The sequence below is a fragment of the Balaenoptera physalus genome, assembly GCF_965194825.1.
Source record: "Balaenoptera physalus genome assembly, chromosome: 10".
Taxonomy (NCBI): domain Eukaryota; kingdom Metazoa; phylum Chordata; class Mammalia; order Artiodactyla; family Balaenopteridae; genus Balaenoptera; species Balaenoptera physalus.
The window spans coordinates 44,145,151-44,168,614 of NC_138889.1; the positions used below are offsets into that span (position 1 = coordinate 44,145,151).

The 23,464-nt window shown below is 42.4% G+C and overlaps 1 protein-coding gene across 8 annotated transcripts in view; it reads right to left on the reverse strand.

The window, feature by feature from the left end:
* The window catches only part of FAT3 (FAT atypical cadherin 3), a 717,656-nt gene that overhangs the window by 265,141 nt on the left and 429,051 nt on the right, over window positions 1-23,464 (reverse strand). The window contains exon 5 of one of the 8 annotated variants that reach the window (XM_082409853.1): window positions 12,795-12,899. The exons of the other annotated variants lie outside the window; for them this stretch is intronic. Within the exon in view, the coding sequence (XP_082265979.1) occupies window positions 12,889-12,899 (11 nt within the window). The 3' untranslated portion in view covers window positions 12,795-12,888. Of the gene's footprint in view, window positions 1-12,794; window positions 12,900-23,464 lie in introns of those variants that run through there. 8 annotated transcript variants of the gene reach the window in all.

The window sequence follows — 23,464 nt, forward strand, 5'->3', positions numbered from 1 at the left end:
GTTTGATGGCCTTAAAAGTGGTATTGGAATTAAAAATTTAGAAATTATGTCAACTTGAATATCTGACCTCCTTAACGCGACAGGCATATGTCTGGATATGGCTTACAGCTTTGATGAGAACCAAGCTCCTTTCAGGCTGGATTGGAGGGGCCTCGCTGTCAGTGGCAAAGAGTGGGAGGTGATCAGAGCACCAGCCTTGCGAGCAGGGCTTTGGAGTCAGCTGCCCCAGTTTCACCGAGGACAAACTGTGGGGTTTGAGGGAGGTTAGAAACCCTGTATTTCAATAGGTATGTAAAAGGCATCATAATGGCACCTCCCTCACAGGTTTACTGGGATGACTGCAGTGAGGCTATGTGTTCAGTAATGTCAGGGCATATATGAGTGAGTCCCTTACTCTCAAAGTGTTTACGGTCCAGACAGGAAGACGGACAATTTAAAATGAATATATTATGTAAATTATCAAATCAATTTCCACTTCTTTAAACCAAAGCATCCCTTAGACGTCAACCTTCAAAATCTCAGGAATTCAGGAGTTGGATAGGAAGGATTTGACAAGGAGGGCTTTGGCACTGCCTATGGGAGACAAATGCTGACCTGTTAGATGCTCATTCCCGCACTGTCCAGAAGAGGTAAATAGCAATAGATGGGAGGAAAAACTGGGAAACCGGGAAGTGTGCAGTGGGTCACCCACTCTTCTGGCAGGTGCATCTGTTCTCATCATCAGTTTCATTTCCAGATACTGAGGGTGCACCTCTTAACTCTGACTGGCCAAGATGGAACTCTGTGGGGTAGGGGCTATGCGGTTGTATTCTGAGAATTAAAAAATTATGTCTTAACTCATATTAAAAGACCCAGATTTCCCCCACTGAGACTCTAGTCTAAAGCAATACACAGTCCCAGATGGGATTCGAAGAGTGACGGGCATTTCTTTATTCCGTGCTGAGACTGAGTTCACACAGCAGGAAAGCTTGTTCCACGTTTTACCTTTCCCTGAAGCTGGGTGTGTTGACCAAGCCCAGCAGTCCTCTAGGGAGCAATCAGCCTGCAGCACCAATCGTGCTGCCCTGACTTACCTCAGCCCAGCTGGCTTCACAATTCTGTGTTCCTTGAGCACATCTGTCTCCCTCCACTGAACAGTAAGTTGCTAAGTGAGGTCTAGACCCGCTCAGGTATCTCTCCCCACTGTATCTCTTTTGAGAACAGCTGCCATTTCATAACCAATAATTGGTTATCAAATAAATAGGATGATGGAGCTACAGGAGATGATCAGGGCTGCCAGCCCCACTTTGCTTCTCGAGTGAGTCCTGTAAGCCAAAGGAGGACAGTACCTTTCCATAACTGAAACCAACATCATCATGAGCTGGGTTGGTTTATACTTAGAAAGTTCACCAGAAGTAATGCTATTGCAGAGAGAGGGCTGGATTACTGATGAGATAAGGGTGCCTAGTACTCCTAGCTAACTAGGTATCCCTCACTGAATGGTTACCATGTTCCTTGTGCTTAGCTAAGCTCTATGTATGAAATATCATTGAATCCTCACAATTACCCTTTGGAGCAATTATTTTCGTTTTAACCACATTTCACACGCAAGGAAGCTGGGACTTGGAGAGGGTAAGTAATGGTCCCAGGGCTGAAAAGGGCTGGATCATGGGCTCAGTCCTAGGATTGATGGTGTCTGGTACTAGCACGTGAGAACCAACTGTGCTCTCATCTTTTGCTAACTGTATTCAGCGATTTCACTTGGGTAGCCTGAACTTGGCCGTGGTGGGAGTATATCACCATGGAAATCAGCAAGCACTATAAATCAGGTCTGTGTGTGTGTGTGTGTGTGTGTGTGTGTGTGTGTGTGTGTGTGTGTGAGCCAATTCTTACCAGCACATCCACTGCCTAGGGCTGTCTGATTCCAAAGTCTCTCTGCTAATGAATCATTACCCCATATGTAATCAATAAACAATACTACATGGACTTGGCAATGCCTGCATGTTGGCATGACAAGGGCCGTATGTAATGATGACTGCAGACAGAAGGACAGAGGTATGTGGGGAGACTAGAAAACGAACATTGAGTATTAAGATTTGTCAGGAAGCCCCACACACAGCAGGTGAACACTGTGTCTGAAAGACCCAAGCCACCAGAAAGTTATGTTCTTGTAAAGCAGAAGGAATAGTTTATTAGTTTCCACCACAGGCTGGTACAAATATCTCTCAAGATCAACTAGTGCCCCTTCTCTGATTCCTAGCAGACTTCTGATACTTGGAAGGAAGAGCAGACACCAGCATTCTGGTTGTTAGAAAGTTATACACTCAATTGCAATGACAGAAAATGACACTTTTGTCAGCTCCTTGTGGACCTGGTCACTCATTCTCTCATGCTTGACCCCCCCTAGGTGGCCCGACGAAAGCACTCGTCTCTATACACAAAGATAAGAGCCCAGCAGTCTCCTCAGAGGGACCTGACTTCCTCTTCATTTATTTGTTCTAGAAATTAAGTGACACGGGAGAAAGAAAAAGGCAAGAAAGGGAAAGGAAGTCATATACACAGTGGTACAAAGTGGGTGTTCAATCAATGTTTGACGAACAAAGGAGAAAAGGTAGTGAAAAAAAAAATCACGGTTTCAATTTGATCTCTAAGTATCTCATATCTAGATCTCTGATATCAAAACTTGTCTAAGACAGCTCCATCTGGCTTCATGGGGATACAAGGCCCATTTTCCTTCATTTGGTATCCTTCGCACTACATGACAAATCTATGAAGCCCTCTGAGATGAGAGTCTGACCAACAAAAGCACTCAGCCAAGATGCCGATGCCTGCTCTGTACCTTTGGAGATGATCCTTCTAAAACATGGGGGATGGATGCCAGAATAGGGACCTGCGGGCAATATGACAAGGGGATAAGTCCTCAACGACAGGTACAAGAAATGGGGAGTGAAGAAAGAAAACAGCCAATTTCAGAAGAGTTCTAGAGCTCGGTATTCGACTCAGGTGTAGCCTCTGCCCCAGTCAGGCCACCATTCCCAAGGATGACTGAGAGGCATTTGCAGATAAAGCACAAGCAATTTTTTAGGTCATAAACCCCCAGACGAGCATCAGAGGCTGATTTTTATGGTACCCCCTAGAGTCTTGCTTGCTATAAAACACCATCCTGAGGTATCTGTAGCTGTGGACTTCCATTTTGAGGTTCATAACTCTCTACAAGTTAAGGGAAATCAATAGACCCAGTGATCCTATATTCTTCATAATTAGTAAGAAATGCCAGTCTTCATCACAATTCAGGGTGAGACCTGTTTCATCACGTGCCCAGACACTTTTCCACACACTAGTTATGAAAGACAAATATCACCTTTTATGCCTCACTGGGCAGGTACATGAAGCTGAATTATAAAGACAAATAGAGGCAAAGGGACTCAGAACAGGACTGTGGAGAGAAGGGATGGGAAACAGAAGGAAAGGAGAATCAACTGCAAGGTTACCCAGGGATACTTTGCAGCACTCCTGGGTGATCCCTGTTGTTCCTTTTTTTTTAAAAAAATATAAATTTATTTATTTATTTTTGACTGCGTTGGGTCTTCATTGCTGAGAGCAGGCTTTCTCGAGTTGTGTGAAGTGAGGGCTACTTTTCGTTGTGATGCGCGGGCTTCTCATTGCGGTGGCTTCTCTTGTTGCGGAGCATGGGCTCTAGGTGTGTGGGCTTCAGTAGTTGTGGCACTCAGGCTCAGTAGTTGTGGTGCACGAGCTTAGCTGCTCCGCGGCATGTGGGATCTTCCTGGACCAGGGCTCGAACCCGTGTCCCCTGCATTGGCAGGTGGATTCTTAACCGCCCTGCGCCACAAGGGAAGTCCCAATCCCTGTTGTTTCTCGACAGCTTCAGACTGTGGGGTCATCGTAGGCCTTACTTAAATGTGCATCTTCATGCCTGCTATGAGTCCCTGGTCAAAAGTTTGTGCTTCCAATTGTTTGTTGGATCCTGGTCTTGGGACACAGTTTTGAAGATGGCCTGTGTTTTGGGGTCGGGTCCCCCAGGAAGCAGACTGAGATGAAGATTTGTGTGTAGGCAGTTTACTGGGGAGCTTCTTTGGATAAGCAGTCATGGAGCTGTGACAGGAGTAGATTAGGCAGATGGAGGAACTGAAATGCACCAGAAGCCTCAGCTGATCCAAGGACAGCTCTGGAGCCAGGATGACCCTGTAGAGTTGTTCTACCTTGAGGAAAGTAGGCATTGGTATATCCCTGGATGCAAACTGTGTCTGGAGAGGGCGTGTTGCTTCTCTTCAGCTACGACTCTTCCCAGAGATGGAATCAACAGAGGGTCATCAGCTGCCCGCACTCCCAGAAGCAGGAGGGATGGCGTCTCAGCCCTAAGGAGACTGCACAGCACGCCACAGCTACCGCTATAGTTAAGAGCAGTCAAAGGGGCCACAGGCATACAATGCTAGCAGAGTGCCTTGTCTGATTTTCAGGGCAGTCAATGACTGTAATCACCCTTCAACTCACCATTTTCACCTTCTTTGCGGAAAGTCTCATTCCTCCCAACAAAAATAGGGCAACTTGATTCATCGGCTATTTACTCTACAACCCAGAAAGAATTTTATCATTTCCCTACCCCACTCACCCCTCCACTCACCAGAACAGATATGGCAGACCAAGTCATCAGAATGAAGATAAAAATGCCTTCTGCACTTCCAATAGCCCTGGTCTCTTGACCACTTTCCTCTTCCTGGGACATTACCATGTGAATTTCTACTGAAATCTCCATTCAGCCCATTCTATCCCTGGGAGGTGACAGTCATCTACTGAAATCCAGGTATACTGGTGAGATGAGACTAGGTTTACTTTTCATAGGGTGAATGTACAGCATGGAAAACAAGCACATTGTCATTTCATTTAGCGATGTCCTGTTCTGTACATCTGACATTTATTAAAAAACCCTGCTTATGCTGGAATGGTCTATTTGTCCCATCAAACACAACACAAATGTCTATCTACTATTTCCTGTGTTCCTTGTTTAGAAAGCCAGAAAAATTAAGATCCAGAAATATGATAAGGGAAACAGAGCTTATTTGATAGGCTGCTCATTGGCTGTAAACCATAGTGTTGTCTTTCCACCTCTACTCTAAACTTGCTGGAAGTGCAAAATGTTATCTTACTGGTCCTGACAGCTCCCAGACCCTCCAGCAGAGGTTGCTGCTCAGTGCAGAGGAACTGAACAATGTTATAAGAATTTTGAGTTACTCTCTGAATGAGGAAATAATTTAGAAGAAAATATCCATGAAAAACTCAATTCCTTGAGAAACATATAGGCTGTATCAGCTTGAAATACTTTGTCATACTGATGTCAGACTTTTCCAATTTTCCAGTTAAGGCAGGCTCCTTTATTCTAGCATTCAAGGATTCAATCAGGTGATCACAACTCACCTTGTTCATTTTATTTCTAGCAATTACCTCATTTGAAGTCCATGGCTCACATTTGCTATTGTTCTTAACATCCTCTTGTACCTGGATCCTAACCTAAACTATATATTCTCTTTAAATAAGAATCTATGTTATTTGTTCTTAATGATTTCTATATCTTTTTTCTAACTCTAACAATCTGCATAAGCACTCAGTTCCTGTTTGCTCAATTTATTTTGTGGATGGTTTTGAGGTGGATTAAAGCAAAAGCTCATACAATGAACTAGCAAAACCGAAAGGGAATTAAAACATTAGGATTAAAGAAAAGGAGATGTTGCAAAAATGCCAGACAGAAGGCTCAACATAATTGCCAGAGGTTCAATTTTGGGTCTGAGCCTCCAGAAGCTAATAGGACAAAGAAAATAGGAATTGTCCTAGTTCTTATCAGAAAGAAGAAAGCAGAACAGGTCTAACAAAGCCTATTCTTAGCACGATTCTGAAAGATAACTCTCTACAAGGTATTCTATAAGGAGGGACGCAGTCAGTATTTCACAGGAAATGCAGTCGAAAATTATATATGTTTTTTCCTACAGTGCCCTTCCAGAAATGGTGATGGTCATATCCTTTTATCTCTAATTTACTGCCAACTAACAACTTTTAATTAAAGAAATGCTGTTAATGTTCTCAATCCTTGTTCTACACCAATATTTAAGCAGAAGTTCCTTCTTTGGGAACACCCTCCTTCAACATCTTTTAGGTTTTGAAATCTTATCCTTTCTTCCAGGCTCAGGTCAAAGCTCACGCATGGCCTCCATGAAGACTTCCTTCAAACTGCTGATTTCTTACTCTGCATTCATGTGATGGTCACCTATATAGCACATACCATTCTCGTCTAAATATTGCTTTTTGGTTGTTCGGTAAATTTGCTTCTCAGTTAGGTGGTGTGGTAGATTCAAGACAGCTGCAATTATTTCTGTTACTAGAGGGGGAGTCACTTACCCTCCCTTTGAATCTGGGCTGACCTTAGGGACTCACTTAAATAATTAAATATGGTGGAAGTGGTGTTATGCCCATTCCAGGCTTATCTTCTCAGATAACTGGCATCTTCTGTTTTGCCCTCATGAAACCTGGCGTTGCCACCCTGTTGGAAGCCCAAGCCATGTGGAAAGGCCACGTAGACGCTATAGTCAAGAGTTCCAGTTGAGCCCAGCCTTCCATCCATCCCCGTCAAGGACTAGATACGATGAGGCTGTCTTGGACCCTCTAGACCAGTTCATCTGTCAGCTGAGCACCACCAAATGACCTCCATCCACACCATGCAGAACAAAAGAACTCCCAGGGGAGTCCTGCCCAAATCCTCAGCCAACGAAATCTTGAGAGCTAATGAAATGTTAGTTGTTTTAAGCCACTTAATTTTGGGGGTGGTTTATTATGTAACATTTGATAGCAAATCATAAACATCCTGAGGCTGAAATCATGCATTTCTACTTCGTTTCTTAATTCACTTCAACAAATAACCATGGAGTATCCACCATGTACCAGGCACTATTATAAAAGCTAAGAGATACAACAAAATAAATACAACAAAATCTCTGCCCTTTTTAAGCTGGCGTTCTAGTGAGGGAGGTAGACAATGAACATGAAAACAAATAATGTTACTTTTGTAATATCCAAATTGCCAGGTACAGAGCTAACTATAGAAAGTGACTAAGGGATGTTGTACTTCTGTGCCCTCAACACAGTTCAATGTGTCACTCTCCGTTGTACCGAAAAACAACCACCAAAAGAATGTAACTGAAACTGAATCCAAGTATTTGAAGACTAAGTTACTAACAAGTCAGATAAGCCAGAGAAGTTTATAAACAACACGTTTCTGGAACGATAGGTATAATGAAAGGATGTCTACCTATTTCTCAAAAGCAGTGTCTCTTTTACCTGTGGAGCCCTAAAACTTTTATTAGGAAAATGAGGGCAAACCTCCAGGTCTTCAGAAATGTAGGTTATTCCCTAACCAGCGTAGAGCGTATCGCTCCATAAAATATCAACATCAAAACAATATAGAAAAAGTAATTACAGACAGTGTTAGTCTTGTAAGCTGATAAGGACCAGATGGTCTTTTGTATTTATGGTTTTCCTTGTGCATACAAATGCTTTGGGGATCTAATTAGCCTTCTACAAAACTCAAACTGGGTAATTACTATCATTATCCCCTTTTCAAATAAATCTGAAGTCTAAACTGCAATTATGTTTTTTATCTTACATTTGGTATTCACATATTTTAAGAATTGTTCTTTGCCATCTACTCGGAAAACTTCTTAACGTGAACTGAAGTAAATAAAGTGCAGGAGGACGATAAAAAACTATTTTTTAAAAAGGATGCATCACTCTGTTAGGGGAAAGTGCTGACAACCAGCGAAGCACTTTCTCAGCCAGAGTCCTGTTTCCGTCACGTTTTCACTCCAATCGAGAATAAAGTCCCTGTTCTCTGAGACTTTATATTTCCACTTACGCTTTGCACAGCAGAAGAGAAGAATTTCTACATGGAGACAAAACCAGTCACGCATGCTAGAGAAAGGATTCTCTGCGAGATACAATGTGTCAGCCATTTAAATTAACTCCTGACTCTGCCCCCAAAGTGCAATACCTGGGCTGGCGATGTGCTATGGAAAAGTAGCAGCGCACACAACAAGGCTGGCATGTCATCTATATTGGATTTTTGGCCTCGGGACAGTCAAGTCACGTGACAACAACATCTCTGGACTGCAAGGCGAGGGGAGACACGATCATGTGCGCCAGTGAACTCATAATAGAGAATTCATCAAAATCTATCTCCAGTGAGAAGTACGTGGGCGCGGGGGGGTGGGTGTTAGGAAGCAATTGTTTCATTTCAGGCGCAAGGCCAAGGATTAGAGGTGATCAGGGGCACATGTGTCTTCCGTGACAGGACAAAACATAGACACTGACAAGTGATGAAGAACCAGCACCTCTCCTGCGGCAGCTCCCAGGGAAGAGGGTAAACAATACTCAGAATGTCTGGCTGGCATCTCAAAATTTGGTATCATGATGACTGGTCCAGAGGGCAACATCCAAAAATAGTTGACAGAGGGAAAAAGCCAGGTGATGGACCGGAACTCAGGGGGATGCCTGGCCCTGGGGAGGTACTTCTACTAAAGAGGGCTGCTGTATGTCGATGCAGGTTTCAGAGGTGGCCCCCCTGGCCTGCCTGACAGAAGGATGGCTCCGGGGATGCCACCTGGGCCCTCCACCCTGGAGACTGCCCTGGGCTTCCCTGGCAGGCAGCAGTGCAGGCGCCCAGGCATTGACAAGGATGACTGCAAGTTAAGACTTTATATTCCCTGATAGGATTGCAGTAACCCTGCAGCTCACTGAAAAGAATCTCCAAGTCATGCATTCACTCTTCCATTTAATAAACAAATATTTACCAGGCATCTTCTTAGGGTTATGCATGGTGTGAGGTGATTTATGCAAGTTCAGGTGTCAATGAAGATATTGGCCTTACAAATACTGCCGTCATAAAAGGCGTTAGAGACGAAGCCCAACACTGTGGCAGAGTCGAAGTGCCTGGAGCAGTGTTGATGGCCTGGCAGGTGTGTGCACAAGCAGTGGTGAAGTCTTTGTGTTGGGGGATTTGTCATGCAAGGGACTGTCTGTCTATCTCTGAGTTCATGCATCTTCTTGTAATCTCATCTTAAGATTTGTACAGCGATTTTTACAGTATCTCTTGACTATCATCATTCCCCCTGTTGGAAGCATGACAGGTGATATTGTTCCCATTTTACAGATGCAAAAGATGATCAGAGGCATGAAAGGACTTGCCAGAAGCTAGACAGCAAGGAGGAAGCCTAAGCAGGACTCACACCCAGGTCTTTTCATGATAAATGCAGACTTTCCAGACACTTCCCTGTCTCATGGGGCTTCTGCTGAAGCCTCCACATGGAAGTTTGGGCGCGAGGGCTGCCAGGCATCATGAATGTCCCTCTTGCTTCTGAGGTTGCAATTCCAGGGTCCCAAGGCATCTGAATCAGGGCAGGACCAGGGTAGCTGCTTTAATTAACATGCAATCTGATACAGCAGAAAGAGCAAAGATTTACAGTCGGCAAGAATAAGTGGGCTGGATGAGCTTCATCAAATAACTTAAGCTCTTTAGGAGTCTGCTTCCTCACAGGTAATCATACCTGTGGGTATGTAGCAATTAATAGTGAACCAAAAGCATCCTGGGGTTGACATCATGTATACTACTTCATTTATTCATTCATACCACCTCACAAGGTCACAACGAGTATGGAACGAGATAATGGGAATAATTCACAGGGGCAAAGCCTGGCACAGGGTAAGGATTAGTTCTACTCCTCTTTCCATCAGACTCCCCTGTGGGTTTCATCTATTCTGAAAAGGCGAGGAAAGGGTTTTTAAGAGTTCCCACCATGGGAATGTCCCAGAACTCTAGGCATCTAGGGAGAGCCTTGCTCTGGCTAAATGTCAGGGAGGAAGCCAGAGGGAAATGCCAGGCATGACATAGTCTGCTGTCTCCCCAGGAGGGCGGGGGGTAGAAGCCACGTCTCGGTGCTCTCCAGGTATGCTTGGCCGATCTTCAAATAGGCAGCAGTGCTTCACAGTGTGCCCTTGTTCATGGACGCATACTAAGGGGAAAAGATAATAGCAACCATCTTTGCAATATCATAAGCATTTCTTGCTGATTTAAATATATTCTCAATCCTCCATTTAGGATAAAATCCAAATCACCTTCTAACAACCTTCTAGCAGAGTGGACTTCCTGCCAGTCAAAGAGTTTTGTAGGGACTGGACAATTATTGAGATGACAGTCCAGTCTTGAACGGTAGGTTAAAATAGCAGATTGTATCAGCTCTGTGTCCTGATGGTGATGCACCCTTTCAACTTGCTCTGCTGATGGGGCAGGTGGGCCATGCACCTGCATGAAGGCATCTTTGAGTCATGGTACTCGGGGACCCAAAGACAATCATGGCACAGGGTGAAGATGGGAAAGGGGATGAAGCTTAAGGCCAAGGCATTTCTGGCAGGTACTTTTTCTCTACCTATATCCATGGCTGCCTTGGATCATTTCCTCAACTTTCACAAAGGCAAATCACAAAGGAAGATTCACAGGCCCCTGTTTCAGATACATGCATCTCACAACTTACCACAGCTGCTCCCATCTGCAGGGTACAGACATGTGGTCCAGGTTAAACCATGCCTTTCACAGGCATTCAGTCTTCCTCAAAGGACTCCAACAGTGTGCTTTGTGATCTCCTTCAACCTCATGTTCCACAGATCTCAGTATCTTAGTAGTAATTAGTATGTTGAAATAATTTTTCAGCTAACCTAACAGCTAATTTTTGTCTGTGTTTTAAAGTTATAGTGATAAACTTCACTTCCAAACTTAACACAAATGATAGAATAATAGGATGGTTATAACAGGTAGGCAGAATAGTTTATAGGTGTGTGTAGTGGGTTGAATGGTGGCACCCCAAAAGTTAGGTCCATGTCCTCCTAACCCTCAGAACTTGTACATGTAAATTCACTTGCAAAAAGAATCTTTGCAGATGTAATTAAGGATGTTGAAATGAGATCATCCTGGATTATCTGAGTAGACCCTAAATCCAAAGACAGGTGTCTTTAAAAGGAAAAAGGCAGAGAGAACGTTGAAACACGGAAGGGAAGGCCATATGAAGATGCAGGCAGAAGCGGAGTTATGCAGCCACAAGCCAAGGAAGGCCTGGAGCCACAGAAACTGGAGGAAGCAAGAAAGGATTCTCTCCTAGAGCCTTCAGCAAGAACATGGCTCTGTCATACCTTGATTTTGGACTTCCGGCCTCTAGAATGGTGAGAGAATACGTTTTTGATATTTCAAGGTATCAAGTTTGTAGTAATTTGTTGCAGCAGCCCTAGGAAACTAATATAGTATGTTTATAACATGTAGATATGTGATCTCTATATCTATGTATTTACATCTATATCTGTGTTTCTCTCTCTCTCTCTTTCTCTCTCCAGTGTGTATGTGAATTATATGGTGAATTTATTGTTTTATCACGTAGGATCTAAAGTCCTTCATCATCCCAGGTTGCATGATGGGACAAAAAACAAGAGAGATTGTATTGACCAACTGCATTCAACACCTGTGGCTTATGTGGGGAAAATAAATAATTACACTGGGGCTCTTAAAATGGGAACTGAGTAGAAATAAATTCATGCAGGGTTATCTCTTATTCAGAAAGAATCATTAAATACTAAACAAAGTTAGTGCACCTGAAAGAATTTGAGCTAACTGCATTAATAAAAAATATATTCAAATGGAAAGGTAGGGTATGCTCAATATTCAAAGGGATATACAGCATGAAACTGAGAGTAACGGTTCATATAAAGTATTTTGTAATTCCATGTCCTTGTTTTTATGTGGATGCATTTAGGAAAACTTCCTGATATGTTTCTAACCTGTTCTACAAATAATAATAGTTACAATGGTTAATTAATGTAACCATTAATTAACCACTGTAATGTAATGTATTAATTAATCATTAATGATTACTGAGCATTTACTTTGATTCAGGCACCAGGCCAAACTATTTACATGCATTATCTGGTTTAATGAATCCCTATAGAAGTCCAGAGAGGAATGGATCATTACATCTGTTTTTCAGGTAAAGAAGTAAACATCATGTTCATCAAGAGGAAGTCACTCACCCAAGCTGGTGGTCGTTATAACAAGCAGGACTGATAGGGCTCTGCCCCCTCTGCTGTCCAGAGTTCCTGACCTAACAAGTACATTGTGGGCCTGGGGCGGGTGGAACCTAAGATCTGTTGTGGGATCCTCTCATATACTTCTAATTAGTGACAAGACCCTGATGTGACCTCTCCAAACCCCCTGCCCCAATTTAGTTGAAGACAGAAAAAACTAAACAAACAAACAAACAAACAAAACTCCACAGTACTGAAATGAAGACTTCCAGGAACTAGGAGGTATTAAAAAGATGAATAGAGTTTGGACAGGGACAGTGGGGAAAAGGGCATTCCAAGGAGGAAGAATTGGGAGGTGGAACGCGAAGGCTCATTTGGAAATCTGTCCTGGCATTGACCATGGACGCCTCCAATGCCAAACTCATGCACCTGAGTACAGCCCAAGCCCTTTCCTATAAGGTGATTAAATAAATTTACAATCCAGAAAACACACTTGTAAAGAGGTGAAGAGTGAGTAAAAGCCATGTAGTTCATAAGATAAAGTGGTGATTCTCAATGGCAACAGAGACTACCTGTAAATAAACCCCACAGCTGGCTGGTAAAGGACTGAAAAGCACAGTATATTCAGAAGCGAAGGCCCCAGAGGCGCTCAAACTCATGCCCCCTCACTGGTTGAGGAGATTCCCACAACTCTTCGACATTTCTGCTGTAGGGGTATTACTTGGCTCAGGTATATTATCAAGTACCATGATGAAACAGTAAATGGCTCCCGGCAGAAGTGGCAGGCTAGTGGTAGGCTAGAGACGAGAGAGAGAGAGAGAGAGAGAGAGAGAGAGAGAAAGAGAGGTGTGATACTGAATTTTTCACAACAGCATTGCAGTGCTATTTGCTGAGAACTACAGGATGCTGTGATTCTACCTGAATTGCAGGAAAAGGCACCCAGCTCTCTGTGTATTCGTGATCCTTAGAGTTTCATTTATTAGACTAGAGGAATCAGGTTTTGTTTACTCCCCAACATAAGCAGAATGGGGGGAACATTAAAGACAGTGCCAGGGAATCTTGCTCTAAAGTGGCAGATATTAAATCTGAAGCCCCTGAGATCCCCCTATGGCACTGTCCTTATTTCTCTCCCCTCAAGTGCATATGCTGATTCACATAGAAGGGAAGGGCTAGAAGATTGATTCCAGGATAAGAGGGGATTTGGTCTGGAACGCAGCCCGACTTATTTCATCAACGTCTGTGCCTCGGGCTATTAACATCAATCTATTTACCATACTATAATAACTAATTAATGTATTAATCTGGAGAAATGGGGGTACATAGGGAATGACATACGTTGACTGTGCTTGGGAGTATGGAATCTGTATCTTCTCAGTTAGACAGGGCTAATGTCAGACTAATAGAGGTTCTAAGAGGTTAATCATGAATCAGTGAACAAGTACGATTACATTCTGAAACATGACTAATATCATTACCAGACCAATCATCATCGAGTTCCTTTATTGTATCAGGTTGAATTTTTGGAAGAAGGGATTGATGAACATTGGAAACCAGGTCTGTAGCCCACAGTGGGCCCAGTTTCACTTCTTGCTTCATGTATGTATACAAAATTCACATCAGAATGTCTTCATGACTTCTGAAAACTATTACTGACACTGATATTTGCTGTGATGCATGCTAGTAAGTTTCTAATACAATTGTAAGATCCACAGTGCGTCCAAATGTGTTTCTGGAAGAAATCACATTTCAGAACTCCTATTCATTTAGATTTAAATCCCACAGTGCCAAACATGGCTTTCCCCATTTATAAAATCTGGACTCCATAAAGTCCAAATTTATGATACAACAGAGCATACTCAATTCACTCAGAGGTAAAGGGAGAATCAGAGAGGTTTTATCAAGATGGACAGTCACGATGGGATATACTTGAGATCTTAAGCCAACTGATGCAGAAACAAGAGTCAAGAATGCTCAAGAAAAAAGTCTTAAAGTAGGATTCTGACTACTATATTGCACTTGGGTCAAGATCATGTTCAGTAGATCATGAAAAGGCATAGGAGTTCAAGGTTATGTATATACTTGCATACACATGCCTATTTGCTTTCCATATTATTTGATGTAGCTTAAATTTAATATGCAAATAGTTGCCCTAACACCCAGTCCAATGAGTACCTCTCAACCTTTATAAAAAGCATTTTAGTGAGCGCTGTATATTGCAAATTGAAGTCAATAAAATCCATGTGATGAGATTCATGTTTTCACATGATCCATGCCAGCGGACGCACCACACACAACATGGAGTACATGGGATCTCCGAACCTCAATAGTACAAGTTACCTGAGGAGGGGTATGCACTGTATTAAGGTAAAAAAGGAATGTTCAAACAACATGCAGCTTTTGCTAAGAGTCAATTTTACTTCCAGTTGCCTCCTATGCCTGACATGCTCATTCATTTATTTTAAAAACAAAAGCCCATGTATAACGTATAATGAGAAGATATCATTATCCAGAGATATGACAGTCAGTATTATTTCCACAGTACAGAAAGTATTCGGAAGCTCAGCAAGGCAAGATAAACCCCCTTATTCACAGTTACCTTGCTCTTGTTTTCTTGGGAGATTTTCATAAACCGCATGGAAGTGAACACTCACAAAGTTCCTACAGCTCTTTCAGCTCTTAACAATGTATGTTGATGCCTGATCATAAGTTACTTGCCTATGCAGTGAAAATGAACATTGTGTAGCTATTTATCAAGCCCTGCTGTGAAGAAGGCATTGGTGACTTCAGTGCCATTAATGATGGAGATACCGTATAGTGATTATTAGTCTTTGCAATGACGCACTGCAAAAGTGAGAGGACGTAACAATGTTTTCAGCAAGATAGGTAGCAGGTTACACTGTCTTAATTTTGTTATTAAGTGAAACAAAAGGTGTAGAAATGGGATTCATCCTTCCTGACCACCCCTCCCCGCCCCCCCGTTAGCCATTCTCTCTTCCAAGATAACAGCATGGGGTTCTGAGAAATACAAGAAGTTTGGTACTTTTTATTAAACTAATATTTGATGGAACATTGGTCTTTCAATTATTCATTCTATGCCTTACACCACCTCCTCAACAGGCTGTCAGCTTCATGAAGGCAGGGGCTGTCTTTTCCTTTTCATATGTCTTTGGACCCCGCCCCCTTTCTCACTTTGGTCCTGACTCTCCCAACAGAACTCCTGGCACTGCATTTTTACCCAGTAAAGGTTTGCTGTAGTTGAATGAGGGATCCTTTGAACGTTGACAGAAATGTGCAAGCTGGAGGAGGGTGGAGAAACCACTCTGAGAAGAAAATGTGAATGGTAGAAATAAGACATTGTTGAGTTTGCAGTGACAGCAAGATGCCCAATGAGAAAGGATGGACAGGACCAGTACTGAAGTCCTGGGTGATATTGATATTTGGAGCCAAGATAACTTAATTTTACTTAGGATTGGTCATTAGTCATTTGAAGAATGAACTAGCTGAGGCTAACAATGAAAAGGACACAGCTAGATTGTCACCATGGTTCTTTTGCTAGAAACGGGCTTACTGAGCAATCTAGCTTGCACCTTCACCTAAGCAAAAGGAAGACGTCTGAAGCCTGGAGTCCAGTTCGAGCAAAGTCTTCAGTGAATTCCAAACTGTGCTGTCAATAGAAAGCCCAAGAGCTGTTATGAATCTTGCTGACTTTATTATTTTTTTTAATAACACATTGATTTCTCCTTTACTGTTGGATCTTTGTTTCTCAGAAACTAGTAGATGCCCAGGAATGCTTTTGAGAGCTGCTAAAACTCACTGCCCAATAGTTAGGAAGATCTAATTTGTCTAACTTCTATCTAAACCTCTCAAGCCATACTCGTCTCTGCTGCATTAAGTCCTTTAAGAAGCTGTAATGACTGAAAGGAATTGTAATTCACAAAGAACTCTGACAGGAATAGGCATTATGGATAAAGTAATGATAAGTCTCTGATTCATAGAAAGAAGAGTCTATGGTATAACTTACCCTCACCTTCTTCTGCTCAGTCATATATCATGACCAAAGTCAACGGATGCCTTTGCATCTTTTAAGAATAAAGACTCCTGTAGGAACCACTTACATCTCTCTCTTAGGCTGTGTTACTGAACACCGGGTATGCTTTTCCTAAAGAAATTATAGCCACTTCATATTGAAATATTTATTTTGAGTTGTAAGACAGAACACTTTTCTCCTCTGCTTTAATCTTCCCTTAACACAGAAGACTGTAAGTATTTAAGTCACTCCAGTTACATCAAAAGAGAATAATCAGTTTCTGTTCAGTATTAGCTGAGTTAAATAGCAGCTCTGTTTCCAGAAAGATAATAATGTCAAAAAATTAGCGAGAAAACAGCAGGCATTCTGGGGAATTCAACCGTTCAGCAAATGACTGGAAGGTGCTTCAAAGTCAATCTAAATAATTTTTTAAAAATTACACCCTGACTTGAAGCCTAAGAACTCTTTTTCTCTATATATAATTAAAACATAATGCTGAAGACCTCATCAGGCAATGATTCCTGATATTTTAATAAGAAAGTAGAATATCCTCATGATATACCTTATTATTAAATAGATTTTAACATACAACAGATTAAATCAATTCTAGTGGAAAGACTGACTACAGCATCCAGGAAAAGCCTGGTTCAACCAACTCTTCTGCATAATGGTTTCCTCAATATCAGTAACAGGAAGGAAAATGCCCTACTGAAAATGCTGTCTTAACTATTCTGCTGGAGAAGTAGATCAGAACGACAGGGGGAAGAAATCTCAGCATCCTAGCAGGCTCATGCAGGAATAAACCTGGTGAGAATCCAGGCACAGAGGAGCAGGGTAAGCATTGCCCAAGAAACAGCTTGTATTTGTCTGCTCAGGCTGCCGTAATGAAAGACCACAGACTGGCTGGCTTAAACAACAGAGCTTCATTTTCTCACGGTTCTGGAGGCTGGAAGTCCAAGGTCAATGTGCGGGCTTGGTCAGTTTCTGGTGAGAACTCTCTCCCTGGCTTGCGGATGGTCGTCTTCTGGCTATGTCCTTGCATGGCCTTTCCTCAGTGCATGTGTGTGGAGGACAGAGCAAGCTCTCTGGTGTTTCTTCTTATGAGGTCATTAATCCTATCAGACCAGGCCCCAGCCTTATGAGCTCCTTTAACCTTAATTACCCCCTTAGAGGCCTCACCTCCACATACAGTCACATTGGAGATTAGGGCTTCAACACAGGAATTTTGGGAGGATACATAACACTCTTCATCTCATTCCGGTGCTCATTTCTTTCCTGTCCTTTGTGGAGTTCCAGGTCCTGGGAGTGTGCATGACTGTTCCTAGCTGAGGAGGGCCTGGAGAGGATCTCACCACCTCTCTGCTTTCTGAGGCTCTACAAAAAAACCCCATCCTCTACTCCCTGAAGGACATGAGCAGTGCATGATTCAGGGATTAGAAAATGAAATTCATGGAAAAAAGGTCAAAGGAACAAGAATTGCATAGCTGAGAGAAGAGAAGATGGAGGGGACTTAACAATCTTTAATATAGGAGGAGATAGTATGCACAGAGTTCTGACCAGCTGTTCCGTCTTGCTACTGGGGGCCAATCAGGAGAAAAGAGAATTCAGCTACAACACTGGGAGAGATTTAAATGAGATATAATGGATAGACTGTTGGACAGTACAAATTTGTCACCTGGCCATGAGGACTGAGAGATAGGAAAATAGATTACAAAGGGGGGACTTGGGCTTCCAGGAGCTGTAAGAAATAGGGGTCCAATTTATTCGAAGAAGACACATAGGTGGCCAATAGGCACATGAAAAGATGCTCAACATTGCTAATTATCAGAGAAATGTAAATCAAAACCACAATGAGGTATCTCCTTACTCCTGTCAGAATGGCCATCATCAAAACGTCTATAAATAATAAAGGCTGGAGGGGGTGTGGAGGAAAGGTTACCTTCTACACTGTTGGTGGGAATGTAAATTGGTGCAGCCAGTATGGAGGTTCTTTAAAAAACTAAAAATAGAACTACCATATGATCCAGCAATCCCACTCCTGGGCATATATCCGGAGAAACTCTAATTTGAAAGATACATGCACCCCAATGTTCATTACAGCACTATTTACAACAGCCAAGACATGGAAGCAACCTAAATGTCCATCGACAGAGGAATGGATAAAGAAGATGTGGTATATATATATTCAATGGAATATTAGTCATAAAAAAAATGAAATAATGCCATTTGCAGCAACATGGATGGACCTAGAGATGATCATACTAAGTGAAGTAAGTCAGAGAGAGAAAAACAAATATCATATGATATCACTTATATGTGGAATCTAAAATATGATACAAATGAACTTATTTACAAAACAGAAACAGACTCACAGACATAGAAAACAAACTTATGGTTTGCAAAGGGGAAAGGGGGTAAGGGAGGGATAAATTAGGAGTTTGGGATTAACAGATACACACTACTATATATAAAATAGGTAAACAACAAGGGCCTACTGTATAGCACAGGGAACTATATTCAATATCTGGTAATAAACCACAGTGGAAAAGAATCTGAAAAAGAATATATATATAACTGAATCACTTTGCTATACACCAGAAACTAACACAATATTGTAAAACAACTATACTTCAATAAAAAGCAAAAAAAGAAAGAAACAGGGGTCTAAAATGGCAGGAAGAAGTAGTGGTAGATGAGAAACAAAGAGTTCTGTTGTGTGAAAAGTTATCCATTTTAAGACTTTATTGTTGGAATCTCTGCATTTCCAAATCTGTCCTGGCCTGTGAAGGGCTGCCATGGTCAAGGAGAAGACTGTTTATAACACAATATTCTATCAAGCAGAGGACAGAGGGCCTCAATTCCTTGGCATAAGGAATGAAAAGTTATGTTATACCACGATCATTATATTATGCTCCTGTACCCGTCTCTGCTTTAGTCCAAGCCCCCTGAGAGAAGAAACAGTTCATTTAATGCCTATATCCACAGCACTTATTAGCACAGTACTCAGTACAAACAGGTAAGGACAAATAAATCTTTCCTTCCTGGAGTAAAAACAGTGACACCTACAGGCAGATGAGGAACCCAACTGAACCCTGACAGGTTCAACTTTCCTGTATCTTTAACCTCATCTATTGAAGGTCTCTCTTGAAGAACACCATTGGAATGGAGATCAACAGTGACCAGACTCAGATTTATCAAGTGATCTATTGCCTTCCATCCTTCACCTCCAAGACGAATAAGTAGCAAGATGAATAAGGGCCCGATAGAATATGGTTTGCTGACCAATGTATTGTTTAAAACTGGGAGCTCATTGCCTTTCACTCTTAGGCTTGAACCTTTTGTTCTCCTTTCCGAAACCAAGTCCGTCTCCTGAATTTGAGGACAGAGAATGAATAACACACCGTGGAATTATTCAGAAGTCTGTTGGACTATGCTGAATCCCTACTCAATCGTTGACATTGTAGAGTTCACAGGGCCATTATCCTGATTTTTAGGACGCTGGCAACAAACAAGGCTCTTAAAGTTACTCTCTGATGACGTATCTGGCTTATTTTGGTCTGGAAAATGTAACCATCAAATCCACTGTTCTCTAGGAACACCCATCAGACAAGAAATGGCTCTCTGAGGCTACGTGGAGCCAGGACTTGCTTACATCAAACCTGGGAAAGCTCTCTCTTTTATATTAAAAGCTATTGACCCACGAGGGATTAAAACCCCTTCAACTGTAGTCCTCTTGTGAGTGAAAAGCTCCTTATGTTTGTGAACCTACTTATGCACAGAGTTGGTAATATTTAGTCAACCCCCCAATGTGTCATAAAGTATCAGAGAATGAAGGAAAATAACCAGGAATGCACAATTAATTTATCAAATAAATATAGTCAATTATACTACCAACATTTCAGTGAATTAGTATAAGTAAAGGTAGCAGGTACAAAATAAGGAAAAGCATGTAGAAAATAACCATAGGTGGCAATGTCCTCTCAAATACGAGACACTTTTTCGGAGGCAGTGAAAATAACTGTACCTACTTCCCAGCCTACTGTGCCCATGTGCTCTAAAACCTATGTTTCTCCAAAGACCCGAGAAATGAAGAGAGGCACTTCCTTTCTGACCTTACGCCCAGAATAGAAATTAACCACTGATTACACATCCACAGTGAAATTTGCAAGAATAAATTTACAGGCCAGAAGGTGAAACCGTGTCAATGCTTCTCTGTCTCCCGCCTCTGACCCTGCAGCACGTGGAATTTCCCTGATGACACAGATTGGGGCTGTGTTCTATTATAGGAATTTGCGTACAACCATGTCTTGTTTACCTTCTCGACTTTTTTTGCAGCCCCCTGAACAGAAGCTGGCCCTAAGCAGGCCTCGGTTAACGCCTGCAGAAGAGAAGTGACTGCCTCGCCTTCAGGAGCAGTCCAGATGAGTTGAATAATGCTTTTTGAAACCATTTTTCAGGAGCTGATTATCCAGCTGTTGCTTCAGCTCATCCCCGAGCTACAGCTCCTTCCCCAGTAACCCGTCTGCCTCTTGGCCATTTTGCCTCTCATTAGCGCCTTTCCTGAAAGCAAACTGGGAAGGAAAAAGATGTGAAATTCGAGTGACTGCCGGTTTGACAGCAGGAGAAGATAGATAATACAGAGTGACTCAAGATTCTTATATTATCTGTAGATTTAAATTATCCATACCATGCCTTGTCCTCATTAGCATGGATAGTCAAGGTCTTGCTAGAATGGCTATATTTACTATATGGCAGGTTAGGCAGCAAATGAGCCTACAAGTCTTCACAGGTATTCTATGAGGATGGTTTTCCATAAAGAGTGGCTGAAGCCAAGAAAAATACTGCAGATATAATCCTAAAAAGAGTAACTGGCAACATGGGCTCTTAAATGTCACCTATCACCCACGGCTACACTAATAACCACTTATTTAAGTTGACTTATTTCCTCCAAGAAACTACAAACGCAGTTATCATGCAAAGGGCCAGAAAACCCAGCAGGTCTTACAGAGGGAGGTGTAGGGTCAGAAGGAAGCTTCCATAATAATCAAAGGAAAAGATGGAACTTTCATTTCTCCCAAGTCATCATCTGATTGGACGAGGGCTTGCTGCCCTGAGCTATGCTTTCTGCCTGTCTCCAGGGGAAAAGAAGGACAGGTTTTAATTTTTCAGTGATATTTTGTTACAGATCCAACAGGGAAATCAGAGACTCAGTGAGGAGACTGCCATCGTGATCCTCTGTGACAGAGAAGACCCAAGCCACACTGACCATGCCTGTAATTCCCTGCTAGTTGGAGTAGGTCTGGAGAGAAGACACAAGGGTGAGTAACTCACTGTCAAGTTGTGATTCATAGCAATGAAACTAGAGAAAGGTCAGTTTTAAACAAAATAGCTGGCTCTTGCAGTGTGAGGGAAAGATTCCAGCTGACCTAATTTGGTCCTGGGGACCTGAAGGAGGGAAATAAATTGAAAAATTCTCGACTTAATACCAGTACCAGTCTGGTGGCTGGCAATTCGGGTTTTAAACACACTAGCCCTGAAAGCTCATCGCTTTGTGTGTTTGATCTGTAAGTAAGAATTCCCAAAGAAGCTGTGTGCTGGATGGCTCACGCTTTCATTTATCTAACTCTATTGATCACCTGCCAGGCATTCAGCTAGATGCTGAGAATATAGCATGAAGCAGGCATATTTTTTAACTTCACGGCTCTAACCATCCAACAGGGGTGGTGAGAGCATGAATTACTGCTAGATACCTGGCAGAACCGTTCAAAGTCTGTCACAAAGGGTAATAAAGGCCTGAAGCTGGGACAGGAGAAAATACAATCAAGAAATATTCAGGAGAAAACTTGGAAGGATTTGGCAATGTTTAATGTTAAGGGTAAGAAAAATTAGACGAAGATGACTTCAAGTTTTGGCTTCATTGAGAGTGGGATCTCTCCGGGGAGAAAACAGGCTGTGGACAATTTAGGGAGGAAGACAAGTTTTGGACAAGCTGAGCCTAAGGCGCTTACAGGGTATCTGGGCACATGAGTCCAGCACACGGAGATCTTCACGAGAATCTGAAGCTTAATTAAGAGATGGTCAGGGTTGTAGGGACATTTGGGTGTCATCAACATATCTGAGGTAGTGAAACCATAAGAGGGGATGAAACTGCTCAGTGTCTGAGCAATTTCGTAGGGAAATACGATTAGAAGGTTGAGCATGGTATCCTGGGGAAAACCAACAGCTGAGGATGAGGATGAGAAATTAGAATCCACAAAGGATACCGAGAAGGAACCGTCAAAGGGGCAGGAGGGATGCTCGGGAAAGCACAGTGTCACAGGTGCCACGTGGGGAGAGAGTTCCAAAGCGGGTGTGACCCACAACGTCCAGGGCTCAACAACAGGGCCAATGTGCCGCTGCACTCAGCAGTTAGGAAGGACCGCAGTGACCCTGGCAAGAGCACTTTCACTGGCATGAGAAGGATGAAAGTCAGATGGAGGAGGGCTGGTGAGTGGGCAGGAAGAGAGGAAATAAGAGGCAACGAGTATAGATTAGTGTCCCAATACTTGACAGGGTCACCCAGGGAGCATGCTAAAAACAGATCTCTGAGCCACATTCTGAATCAAATCTTCTGAATTTCTTCTGAATCAAATCTCTTCTGAATCAAGAGGAACCTAGGAATCTGTATTTTATCAGGCTCCCCTTGTGATTCTGATATACAGGTTGGTTGGGAACAGTAGACTATTCTTTCAAAACACTTGGCACAAAATGGAATGAGAGAGATGGGTGGGAGTCTGATTTAGATGGGAGGGGGAAGGAGGGATCAAGACGGGAGAGACTTGAACATACTTATAGGTTGGTGTCAGGGGAGAGGAGTGAGAGGTCAGGAGAGAAGAGGCAGAAAGAAGATCCTGGTGATGAAGAACTCAACAAAATGTTAGCCCTCTCTCTTTTCATTTTCCCTTTAGCAGAATGAAATGTCTAGCATAGTTATGAGTCATTGAATTCTCTCCCTGCTACTATACCTTGATTCATTTCCAGTTACACTGATTAATAAAGAATGATCGGCTTGTAGGAGAAGATCTGGGTGCATGCTACACATTAATTGGCTCTGCTAGCGAGGGCTACAGTTTTAGGTAGTATCTTACGTAAGAAAAGTTGTACATCCTTCTTTCTCTTGTCGCTAGTTTAATCCTGAATGTCCAAGAAGCCAGGCTGTTTGAGAGCAGAATAGAAGTTCGACTAAATTATGAAAAGAAAATCTGATGCAGTTTTTCCTTCAAAAAGTCTGTGATAGGATCATTTCAAGAATTCCTGCAGTGCAGTGTGTTTGTGTGTGTGTGTGTGCCCGCGGGC